Source organism: Pseudochaenichthys georgianus, chromosome 6 (genome assembly GCF_902827115.2).
Source record: "Pseudochaenichthys georgianus chromosome 6, fPseGeo1.2, whole genome shotgun sequence".
In the NCBI taxonomy this organism is placed as follows: Eukaryota; Metazoa; Chordata; class Actinopteri; order Perciformes; family Channichthyidae; genus Pseudochaenichthys; species Pseudochaenichthys georgianus.
Window position 1 is genome coordinate 16,056,349 of NC_047508.1, and position 12,972 is coordinate 16,069,320.

General features: G+C 45.7%; 1 protein-coding gene across 6 annotated transcripts in view; it reads right to left on the minus strand.

The window, feature by feature from the left end:
- Positions 1–12,972, minus strand: part of fgd4a (FYVE, RhoGEF and PH domain containing 4a) — a 75,010-nt gene that overhangs the window by 14,620 nt on the left and 47,418 nt on the right. For 5 of the 6 annotated variants that reach the window (XM_034084812.2, XM_034084817.2, XM_071203472.1 and 2 more), the window contains one exon: positions 11,607–11,690. In XM_034084812.2, the coding sequence (XP_033940703.1) occupies positions 11,607–11,690 (84 nt within the window). Of the gene's footprint in view, positions 1–8,424; positions 8,544–11,606; positions 11,691–12,972 lie in introns of those variants that run through there. The other variant, XM_034084814.2, reaches the window with a different exon arrangement.

A 12,972-nucleotide genomic window follows, 5' to 3' on the forward strand; every position in this document is an offset into this window, starting at 1 on the left:
TTCATGACATTGCAAAAAAAAATATATATATATATATGTTGTTGTTATTGTGGTTATATGTCATTTATGGGACTGTTAGATTCATGCTAGTTCCTCCTTTTGTGTATGGGAAGCTTACAGTTTATGACCGCAATACAAATGTTGGTTTTTAAAAGCTCAAGGACAACAAAGCAGAATATTTTTGTTGGATGTAAACAAGTTGTAATTTTTTGTATTTTTTCAATACATATTATCTTTTAGAATCTAGAGTTATTGGAAGAGTCTGGATAAAACGAGTTGGAAATAATGCTGTGCAGCCACCGCAAGAATCTTACTCAACAAATAGTACAATACTAAATGACTACTTTAATACTAGTGCTTTTTGACATATTAATATAAATGTAGCCTAACCTTTAACTGCCACTGTGTAGAAATACTGGGTCAGCTTGGGCATGAGTAGATGAAAAGATATTGAATTTTTTTTTGCATCAGCCCTTTTAAGTGACTGAACCACTGCCATCAGAGTAAAAACATATGTCCCGTATACATGATGTGCCATTTTGTTTACTGACATTTTGCTACTATGTGCCAAAATGTTACATGAAGCCCCTTATTTATTTCCCCTACAGTGATCTTTATCTTACCAATCCTGAAACAGAAACAGAAAAAAAGACCACAGAATCACAGTTTCTATTTTTAAAAACCTGACCGTAATTAAAGACAACAGCTCGAGCAACTGTCTGACTAGAAACGGTCCCACGCTGGGTTTGGGAGAGCAGACGTTCTTAACACAGACCCAAAAATTACCAATCAAATCCGAAAGCGGCCTCAGGAATTTGTCTTGATTATGTGCTTGGCTTCCACCGGTGGCCACATTAAGAGATTATTAAAAAAAATCCACTTATGTCCCATATTTTATACATATATGGCTAAAAATGAAGTCCCCGCCTGCAGATCGTGCACTACATTTATGGTGGGAGATTGCAGGGGGTCCACCCTCCACAGCCTGGCTCTGTCTCCACGGGTTGTTATTAAATCTGTCAAACACCAAGCCCTCGCCTGTGAATCTGCACCCAGGCTGGAGGATTGCACTCGAACCCGAGCAAGTTGTGCAGGTATTTTAAGTAGTTAGTGTTAAAGCTAAGAGAACAGACATGTAAGAGATACATGTTGTACCGTTTGGAAAACTGTCTGTCCATTGCTTAGAAACTCATTGTAGTTATGATCAGATCAACTATCTTTAGGCCCTTATTTGAATAATTAAAGAGGCCCTATTATGCTAATTTCCAGGTTCATATTTGCTTTCCGTGCCTCTACTGTGACATGTTTACATGCTTTAATGTTCAATAATTGCTGTATTCTTCTGAAAACGAGAGCCCAGTCTGCTCTGATTGGTTAGCTGGCCGGCTCTGTTGTCATTGGTCAAACGCTTAGAGATGTCCCGCCCATTAGTCTATCACTTATAATATATTGGTGTGCTAGCCGATAGAGCGCGAGTGTTACGTAATGATGCCACTATGTAACGGTAAACAAAAAGGACTACAATCAAGGTGTTTCAGGCAGGTGGGGGAGAGAATTTGAGGATTTTAGCCTTTGCAGATCATTTACATGCACAAACACTTCATAACACACAATACGAAAGGGAAAACCCAGAAAGCACAATAGGGCCTCTTTAAGGCGCTGAAACACGGCCACTTCCCTTACAGTAAAAATAGGATAAACTTCCTTTTTCAGAAGTGTGATGCTGGGCAGGAACTGCTGCTCCTGGAAACACACTCTTCTGGCATCTTCTCATTGAAGCTTAGCTTTTACTTTTCCTCCAGCTGTGAGAGACTTGTTTTCGTCAAATATAGAAATATAAGAGGAACTAAAGCTGTGCAGGGACACACTAGGTGAGTTTTATAAGACCAATTATATGGTGAGTTATTACATATCTTTATATCTTAGTTGAAACAACTTCTCTCTCATAGGTCATCTGCATTGCATATGAACTGAAACAACTTCGGAGTGATGCTTCAATCAAGGAAGTGCAACTCTGAGAAGTCGAACTCGGAGTCGACATTTGCCTCCGTCTTAGTTGGGGGATGGTCAGACTTGTTGCCATGAAAACTAGCCCATTACCCCTTGAAGATGCAAAAGATTGACTTCACTGCTGAGTGGACCGAGCCTGAAGATCTGCTTCCATCTCAATAAATCTGAAACTGCAGCACAGCGAGTACGAGAAATAAGAAATGCTCTTGTAAAGGTCAGGTGTCTGCAGCAGTGTCGATGAAATAACCTCTTGCAAACATCCTGCTTTTTAAAGCAGATTTAAAAATATCCTCTTTTCTTACCTAAAATATGAACAGCATCTCCTCTTAGTGTGTGAGTCTATCCAGGAGACAGAGCTCTCCAAAAACCTCAGACCAGATTCATCTCCCTTTTCAAAGAGAATCTAGTTTCTGAGGTTTACCTGAGCTCAGCGTGTGTGTGTGTGTGTGTGTGTGTGTGTGTGTGTGTGTGTGTGTGGCACTACAGCTTTAAAGACTACACTCCCCCTCAGCCCTCCAGCTCTGCCACATCACAGCAGCACAGGAATGAGTTTTCTGGAAGCCAGCCAAGGAGACTGAAGGAATGTATCACTCTGACACAAATTAATTTTTTGCAGCAAAAAATAAACAGAGTCTGAAAATAGTTAATAATCTCAACCAAAGCCTAAAATAGATTGACTCCAGGGAGGGCAAGGTCTTTTGGTTTGTTTGTCCGACACTTTGGTCCCGAGCAAAACAAACATTGGATGGATTGCCATTTTATACGATTATATACGTAACAATCACTGCAGCAATTATCCAATGGAAGGCTCTTACCGAACTGCTTAGTGAAATCCAGGTGGTGACTTTGTTTTTGGACGGGCATTGTACAATCAGGACTTGTACGAAATTGTATGGCACTTTATCTTATAGTGGTTGAAATATTTCAGTCTGAAACAAGTGGTGGACCAACCCTTTTTTAATCTCTAGCAAGGGTGGTTTTAAGGTTAGTTACCCTGTAATATTAAGTCTGGATCCCTCTCTGCCCCCCCTAACTACGGCAAATATTTACACACTGCATTTATGCACAGATTAGGGATTGTAATTATTTATGGATATTGATGGAAACATAGTACATTAACACTGTTAACATATATTTATTTAGAGCTGCAACGATTTAGGATTTTATTGATACCTTTTCACTTTTGATAAACAATAACCATTTATTTCAGCCTCTCAAATATTGAGATGAAGTGCTTTTCTCAATTTCAAAGAACATATAGTAAATATATTTGGGTTTGGACAGATGATAAAAGACATTAAAATTCATCAGCAATGACTCTGGGAAACTTGGATGAAAACGTGCCATCCATCCATCCATCCATCTTCTCCCGCTTATCCGTGGTCGGGTCGCGGGGGTAGCAGCTCCAGCAGAGAGCCCCAAACTTTCTTTTCCCTGGCGACATCAACCAGCTCTGACTGGGGGATCCCAAGGCACTCCCAGGCCAGCGAAGAGATATAATCCCTCCACCTGGTCCTAGGTCTACCCCTTGGTCTCTTCCCAGCTGGACCTGCCTGGAACACCTACCTAGGGAGGCGCCCAGGTGGCATCCTAACTAGGTGCCCGAACCACCTCAACTGGCTCCTTTCGACGCGAAGGAGGAGCGGCTCAACTCCGAGTGCCTCCCTGATGACCGAACTTCTCACCTTATCCCTAAGGGAGACACCAGCCACCCGGCGGAGAAAACCCATCTCGGCCGCTTGTATCCGCGATCTCGTTCTTTCGGTCATGACCCATCCTTCATGACCATAGGTGAGGGTAGGAACGAAAATGGCCCGGTAGACAGAGAGCTTTGCCTTCTGGCTCAGCTCCCTTTTCGTCACAACGGTGCGGTAAAGCGACTGCAGTACCGCTCCCGCTGCTCCGATTCTCCGGCCCATCTCACGCTCCATTGTTCCGTCACTCGAGAACAAGACCCCGAGATACTTGAACTCCTTCACTTGGGGTAAGGACTCATTCCCTACTTGGAGTGGACAGTCCATCGGTTTCCTGCTGAGAACCATGGCCTCAGATTTGGAGGTGCTGATCCTCATCCCAGCCGCTTCACACTCGGTTGCGAACCGATCCAGTGAGTGCTGAAGGTCGCAGACCGATGAAGCCATTAGAACCACATCATCTGCAAAAAGCAGTGGTGCAATCCTTAGTCCACCGAACTGCAGTCCCCCTCCCCCACGACTACGCCTCGAAATCCGATCCATGTATATTACAAACAGGATTGGTGACAAAGCGCAGCCCTGGCGGAGGCCAACCCTCACCGGAAATGGGTCCGACTTACTGCCGAGGACCCGGACACAGCTCTCGCTTTGGGAGTACAGAGATTGGATGGCCCTGAGCAGAGACCCCCTCACCCCATACTCCCGCAGCACCTCCCACAGTAACTCCCTGGGAACCCGGTCATACGCCTTCTCCAAGTCTACAAAACACATGTAGACCGGATAAGCGTACTCCCAGGCCCCCTCCAGGATCCTTGCGAGAGTAAAAAGCTGATCCGTCGTTCCACGACCAGGACGGAATCCGCATTGTTCCTCCTCAATCTGAGGTTCGACAATCGGCCTGACCCTCCTTTCGAGTACCTTGGAGTAAACTTTCCCGGGGAGGCTGAGTAGTGTGATGCCTCTGTAATTGGCACACACCCTCTGATCCCCCTTTTTGAAAAGGGGGACCACCACCCCGGTCTGCCACTCCTTCGGTACTGTTTCCGACTTCCACGCAACGTTGATGAGACGTGTCAACCATGACAGTCCCTCAACACCCAGAGCCTTCAGCATTTCCGGGCGGATCTCATCCACCCCCGGGGCTTTGCCACTGTGGAGTTGTTTGACGACCTCAGTGACCTCCCCCCGGGAGATTGGTGTTGATCCCCCGTCATACTCCAGCTCTGCCTCTAACATAGTGGGTGGAGTTGTCGGGTTCAGGAGTTCCTCAAAGTGTTCCTTCCAACGCACTAACACTCCATCAGTTGAGGTCAACAACAGCTTGGACGGTTCCCTGCTTCCCTCTCCTGAGGTGTCGGACAGTTTTCCAGAACAACTTTGGTGCTGCCCGAAAGTCCTTCTCCATGTCTTCTCCGAACTTCTCCCACACCCGCTGCTTTGCCTCGGCCACGGAGGAGGCTGCTGCCCTTCGGGCCTGTCGGTACCTTGTAACTGCCTCGGGAGTCCCCCGGGATAACAAATCCCTGAAGGCCTCCTTCTTCAGTCGGACGGCTTCCCTGACCACCGGTGTCCACCAGGAGGTTCAAGGGTTACCGCCCCTTGAGGCACCTAGGACCTTGAGACCACAGCTCCCCGCCGCGGCTTCGGCAATAGAGGCTTTGAACACCGACCACTCTGGTTCAATGTCCCCAACCTCCACAGGAATGCCCGAAAAGCTCCGCCGGAGGTGCGAGTTGAAGGCCTCCTGAACTTGGGCCTCCTCCAGACGTTCCCAGTTCACCCGAACTACACGTTTGGGCTTACCAGGTCTATCCAGAGGCTTCCCCCGCCACTCGACCCAACTCACCACCAGATGGCGATCAGTTGACAACTCCGCCCCTCTCTTTACCCGAGTGTCCAAAACATACGGCCTCAGGTCCGATGATACGATAACGAAATCGATCATGGACCTTCTGCCTAGGGTGCTCTGGTACCACGTACACTTATGAGCATCCTTATGTTCGAACATGGTGTTTGTTATGGCCAATCCATGACTAGCACAGAAGTCCAGTAACAAACCACCACTCCGGTTCAGATCAGGGGGGCCGTTCCTCCCAATCACGCCCCTCCAAGTGTCTTAATCATTGCCCACATGTGCATTGAAGTCTCCCAGCAAGATTAAAGAGTCCCCTTCAGGAGCCCCATACAGGACTCTTTCCAGGGTCTCCAAGAAGGCCGTATACTCTGAACTGCTGTTGGGTGCATAAGCACACACAACAGTCAGAGTTTTCCCCCCCCATAACCCGCAGGCGTAGGGAGGCGACCCTCTCGTCCACTGGGGTAAACTCCAACAACGAAGCACCTAACCGGGGACTTGTGAGTATCCCCACACCCGCCCGGCGCCTCACACCCTGAGCAACTCCGGAGAAGAATAGAGTCCAACCCCTATCCAGAAGTAAGGTTCCAGAGCCGACGCTGTGCGTAGAGGCGAGCCCAAGTTCCACGTCCCCAAAGCCAGCTTCTGCCGCCCGGGTCTGGTCCGTCGAGACCCTCCGCTTTCACTGCCACCCTTCTGGCAGCGCACCCGACCCCATCGTTGTTTCCCGTAGGTGGTGGGCCCGCGGGACGGAGAAGCGGAGGTGTTGCCCACGTTGCCTTTTCGGGCTGGGCCCGGCCGGGCTCCGTGGCAAGCCCGGCCACCAGACGCTCGCCGACGAGTCCTCCTTCTGGGCCTGGCTCCAGAAAGGGACCCCGGGCTTCCTCCGGGCCGGGTATCCTCACTTCTTTGTTGTTCTTTTGAACCAATCTTAGTCTGGCCCCTTGCCTGAGACCAATTTGCCATGGGAGACCCTACCAGGAACACAAGGTTCCAGACAACACAGCCCCCAGGTTCATCAGGGCACACAAACCTCTCTACCACGGTAAGGTGCTGGTTCTTCAGAGAGGTGAAAAACGTGCCAGTGTTTTGAAATTATCAGTAGATTAGAAAATATAAACAATCATTACTTGCAGCCTTATATTGTTGTGGTAATTGTTATATAAGTATTGTTAGTTTGTTAGTATCTTCTTCCATTTCAAATAATCTAAATCCACCGGCTATCTCTAGAGCCAAGAAGCCTAAAAGACAGACTCTATGAGCTTTTGAACAACAAACTAATATAGCACGTTAAGTCCAATGCCTGCAGCGGGAACTGTTCTCTAAGAGCAAACTGGAAATACACCTCACTTTGAGCAGGTGTATTACTAATGTAATCTGCTCTTAGCCTTTTAGTCAAACAATGTTAACTACTGTAAACATTCAAGACATTCCTACCTCATGACATCACCACCTCCCCAAAGTGTTATCACCTGACGGCCTGATCTGTTTGTTGTACGTCCCTCCTCCCAAACCCCCACGGCAAAATATGCTGAGTAAGCGTTTCAGGTAAAAACAGAAAAGGCACACCTGTCTGTGTGCAGTGCGTCTCCACCCTGTGTGACACAGCCTGAAACTAGGGCTTTGTCTCACACAGTGCACCACAGGCAGGACATATCAAAAGGAATGTCTGAGAGGACGTTTTACTAATTCTGCTTCTTCTTTTATAAATGGCTTGGCGTATTACAGATCGTCTGTGTGGCTACAGAGCTGCAGCGATGCCAACAACACCAGAGAAGAACATGGCTAAAGTGCACAGCCAGAGCCGCAATATCTTATCTAGATCAGCCACTGTTACATATTGGGTAAAGTACAAATGGGTAGGGAAGTCAGGGCTTGTTGACATATGAAGGCTGTTTGTCAAATGAAAGGCTCTGCCAGTTACAGTGTACACATTGCGACATTGTCATACATAGGCAGATACAAAAGAGCAGGTCAACATGAGAGCATGGAAGCTTATTTCAGCCACTACTAGTGTGGTTTTACCTTATTTTAAACATAACAAGAAAAGAGAGAAGCCCACACTCATGGAAAGACAATGGTAAATAAATAAGTAGAAATAATTGTTTGATTAAGCCAGAGAATGAACTCACCCTACAGTTAGAGACAGATCGTAGCATCCTCAGTGACCACGCTGTGTGTGTGAGAGTGTGTGAATCCCAGAAAAGCTCTACGTTCATGTTCAGTGTAATCTTCTCAGGCTGCCACTCAGCTCAGAGCAGGACTCACAGAGCAGCCTCCCCAAGACTCCTCCTTCACTCACTTTCACACACCCCCTATTTAAGTGGCTTTTAAAAAAAAGTACAGAACCACACTCATACCCACACGCTCACAACTCTGGATCTGCACATTTAAAAGCTACAGATCTAAAAACAGGATGTATGGCTAATTTACTTTGGCTTTCACAGCTCTTGCAGGCACGAAATGACGACAATATTTTCCAACTTCCTCGTTCTTTGATCTGAAAAGGAGCAAACAGGTAAAGCCTCTCAGTGTGAAACAGGACTAGAACTAGGACACTTCTCCTTCTGCCGGATTATTCTGATCAATGATTAACAACGCCACTTCTCTCATCTGCCTGCTAAAATCTAAACGAAGCCCAAAGCCTCTGATCTATTATTTTAAACAGCCACGCCATAAACTCCCACTCCTCAGGCACATCTCCTGAGCAAATGGTTAAGAAAAAAAGCCACAAAACTGCTGAAAAACTGAGCTATTCAACAAAAACAAGTGAAAAGCAAACTCTGGTTGAATCTGGTCAAATCTACTAAAAACATGTGAATTCAAATGAGAGATTTACTCTACGTGTTACTGAACGAGAAGTACCTTTTGCAGAAGTGTGTACAGGAAACTGCGACAGTATATCGTCCATGTCCTGTATCTGTGGTGTGAGAAGAGCTGCTCCGTGGTGTCGTTGACGGTCAAGCTCAGATGTGCGCACTTGCTGTTTTGACTAACTGCTGATGCACAGCGTTGTATATCAACTTCAAACCATCACATGATTCAAAGAATACATGAACACAGGAAGCCTAACCTTCCTCTTATATCTGTGGCTATGTGAAAGCTATGTGTAGAGGTATGTATATATGCACACACAGTGCACACAACTGCATGCTCTCTGACAGTATTATGTGTCACCAGAGCACAATTAAGAAATGACAGGCATCCCAGAAAACCAGTTTGACCAGTACACAGTTCGTTCCCTTCCTAATACTAGGACCTGCATGTGATGCGATAATGGCTCCCACCACCCTGAATGATGTGACCAAACCTGCACGGTCATGCTCACATCTCAGTGGTGCAAACATCAGTTGGTGCCAATAAATACTTGACGCAGCCAACGTCCTGCAGCCTTGTTGTTGGCAGGGTCTCACTGCTGGCGTCTCCTGCAGATAGGACGCCGTCATCAGACTGAGAGACGCAGCCAGTGGCATCTGACCTCTGAAGTTAAAACAGGTTACGCAAAGACCTGCATCTCCTTTCGCTGTGTATTATACGGCATATCCAGGACATGTGTTTCAGGATAACCCACTGTGGCAGCGGGGTGTGGTGAGGGTGCTGGAGTGAAGGGAGTGAAGGGAGTGGCCCGGCCGGAGGCCAGACAGCTGATCAGATAACCTGGTAACCTGGTTCTGGTCTGTCTTGCAGTAGGCTGGATCCTGGAAGGACGCAAAGGGGCTGGGCAACGTGTTTTGTGTTTTTTTTAACAATAAACCCCTGTGTTACACCCTGCTCCTTCCGTACATTTTTTTAACCCTGTATGAGCGGACCCTGCTGAAGAAACCAGCTTTGACCAGCCAGTAGATACTAGGCTGGAATGGTTGGCTGGTTTAGAGGGGTTTGGACCCTTTAGCTGGCCAGGATGGCTGGCTTAGCTGTTTTTTTCAGCAGGGTCCGCTCACACAGGGTTGCAGCGACAGCAGAGCGAGGCTGCTGCAGAGTCCGGCCAACCGGAGGCCGGTCCCGGGACCAACCCGGCCCGACCGCCGCTGATTGCCCTCCAGAAGTTGACAGCAGAGATACGGAGGCATACCTGGACATTTTTTAGGGCACAGCGGCGGCGTGCGGGTGGCCGGAGGAGGAGGGGGCAGTCTGGCTACTGCCCCCTGCTATCCGGGGGTGCGCAGTTATTATTATTTTTTTGTCAAAAGAACCCTTGAACCCTTTTGTGGGCCTCACAAAAGGCTCATTTGTACATCAATTTCAAAGCTTGTTTTACGTGGAATTTTTGTAGATATCTTTATTTTTCGCACCATTTAAAACACTACCCCATTAACAATGTTTTAGATGGGTTTCAGTGAAAATACATGTGTTTGGGAAGTGTGTTTACAGGATAAATAATACTTGGATTGTGCTAAAGGATTTGTGAGGGAGAGTTGTTGACAGCAATCCCATTTCCTTCAATTCGTCAATACTTTTTTCTATTTTTGCTCACCGTTTAGGCAAGCCAGACATTTTCTTTTGTTTTCCTAAATTTAAGATGGAAGTTAAGATAACACTTGGTATGAGTATTTGCTAGACAAATTATAATTTTTTTGGTGAAGCATTCCTCAATTAAAGGATAGGTTCTTCAGTCGAATATGGTTATATTTCACCATTAACGAATTGTGTAGCTGGACAATTGATTTATTACCCTTGTACATTTGAGTATATTAATGTATTTCTCATAGATGCATGGCAGAGGAAGCCAGGTTTCTCCAGCAGTATTAAACTGGATCTCTCAATTAAGGAAACCTGTTTTCTTATTCATTTTAAGAAATGAGGTGACTGCCAAAAGACCATTTAAAGACTAATGCAAATGACAAAGTGACTCAAACTGCTGCTTCCCACCTTACATAACCACACACCGTTTATAACGTGAGGGCCCGACTTCACTCAATGAGATAACAGCATGTGTCTGGCTCTGCACGACAGCATTCATTGCGTCTACCTGGTACAAAAGGTGTGTGTGTGAGTGACAGACAGGGTGACACACAACCATTACCACCAGGCGTGGGGATTAGCCGTTTCAGTGAAACTACCCAGACTTTCTTTAGATTAACACGGCCCCATCTAATCCAAGGGCCAGTGTGAGATTAGAACCCCTGTCTGCTTTGAACCAGGGGGACTGCCTTTGTGATGAAAAAGAATGTGGGAGGGAAGTAATAGGGGAAGTGGAGACATGGGAATAGAGACAAGAGAGAACTGGACACCGTGGAGTTATTTCACAGGGATGAACTAAAGGCAGAAGGTGAGAACAAAAGGGTTTAACAGACAACAAGGACGGAAAGTGAGATGATGATGAAAATATACGAGCGCAGACTGACGGATGGAAGAGCATTGACAGGAACGATGGGTTACGCGCGCACACACACACACACACACACACACACACACACACACACACACACACACACACACACACACACACACACACACACACACACACACACACACACACACACACACACACACACACACACACACACACACACACACACACACACACACACACACACACACACACACACACACACACACACACACACACACACACACACACACACACACACACACACACACACACACACACACACACACACACACCTATATAAAAATAGAGCAGAGGCCAGCAGCTGCCTTCATGCTGCTCTTCACAGCATCCTCCTGCATCCCTTCTGGGCACCTCGTCTTCACTGCAGCCTGTTTTCATTACATCCTCTGATTTGGTCAAGTTAAGAAAGCACTAAAAGGCTTTGAAACTCTAACCACGCTATTTAACTTGAAATGCAAACACTTGCAGCCCTTAAATTGGCTTGTGGCTGCGCTACCTCACACACTTCACACATCACACACGTACACAAATGCAGACAGGAAACCACTGTAACCCGGTTAAGATAGAAATAGATAGACCTATTAATTAAACACCCAGAGGTGTTTGCAACAACAAAATAATACATACAAAAACTTCATTTAAAAGAAAGAGATTAAAGAAGGGAGGTGTTCGGGCATAAAGCAATATTTCCTACCTCTGGAGTGTTCGATGTTCACCGCCACGCAGGGCCCCTCATCAGCGTGTTTGGTCTGGAAACAGTCAGCTTTGACTTTCCTATCTGCAACAACAAAACACACGTTTCACTATGAAAAGAAATACAAGCAGATATTTTAATACTCCCCTCCGCATCTGAGGCGGGAGCTTCGAGCTGTTTCAAGCCACCCCATGTTTTATTTAAGACAAGCACAGCCTCAGTTTTAGTGCAGAATAGATGAAAATGAGAGTGGAGGAATAAGAGCAATATACCATTTCGAAGTCTCCAATAGCTGAGACTACATGCTTGACATGCGTGATGGGAGAAGAGATTCAAAAGCTCTTTTATGGAGATCAGGGGTAGACATGTGTTTGTTTGGAGAGTGAAGAAAGGGGAGAGTATACCGCCCCTTGGAGAAAACTCTAATTAGTCTGTCTGTGATATGTAGGGCATAGTCTGTTGGGACAGCTCACACTCTTTCAACACAGCCGTTTAATATGCACATAAATGATTAAAGAGAAAATAGCAACGGGCGTAAAAACAATGATGGGCTCACATAAACTTAGACACAAATAAAAAGACACAAACACACCCTTTGTTTGATTTCATATGAAATATCAAAGCTGCAGGATGATCAATGTCGACATGCAGCAACATGTGCAAGTGACACACCGCACACTATAAGAGATGTACAAATCAAACAGACTCTATTCAACTCTTCACTCACTGTCAGTGATAATGACAATGACACAACAGTGATTAACCTACACATGTAATTGAGGAGTCAATAATTATAAACTCATAGAACTGCTGTAACATACGGTCTGATAGTAGTTCCAGCATAGCTATATGTTGCTTTACATGTTTTACAGACATTAAATACATTTATCAAATATTAGCAGGAGAAATGTTAACAGAGAATAGAACAATTTATTTCACTGGATTTTCTGAGGTCACGATAACTGTGAGTGTCCCTTGTGGTAAGGTGGCCTCAGGGAAGAGCCTCAGTGAAGGTCGCAGTGGCGTAAATAGATCAAACATAGGTTTCTATATCATTTAAATATTGTTTATTAGCAAAACGTCTACAATTAGGCTTTCAACAATCAACACAATATCTGATTACTCTAACACAGAACTTGAAGTGAACTGTTCAATCACAACAGAATGCAAGAACATGTCCTTGTTTTTTGAGAGACAATTAAGTGTGCATTTGTAACAACATTCTAGGAGTTTATTTACACACATATTGTCATTGAATTCATAGTTTCATATTCTGTTCATGTGTCACTTGTCAGTGTTTCCTTTAACTCACCAGACTAGCACTCAGCATTTATCACAGTGTCAGTTTGGATCTATCACCACGGTA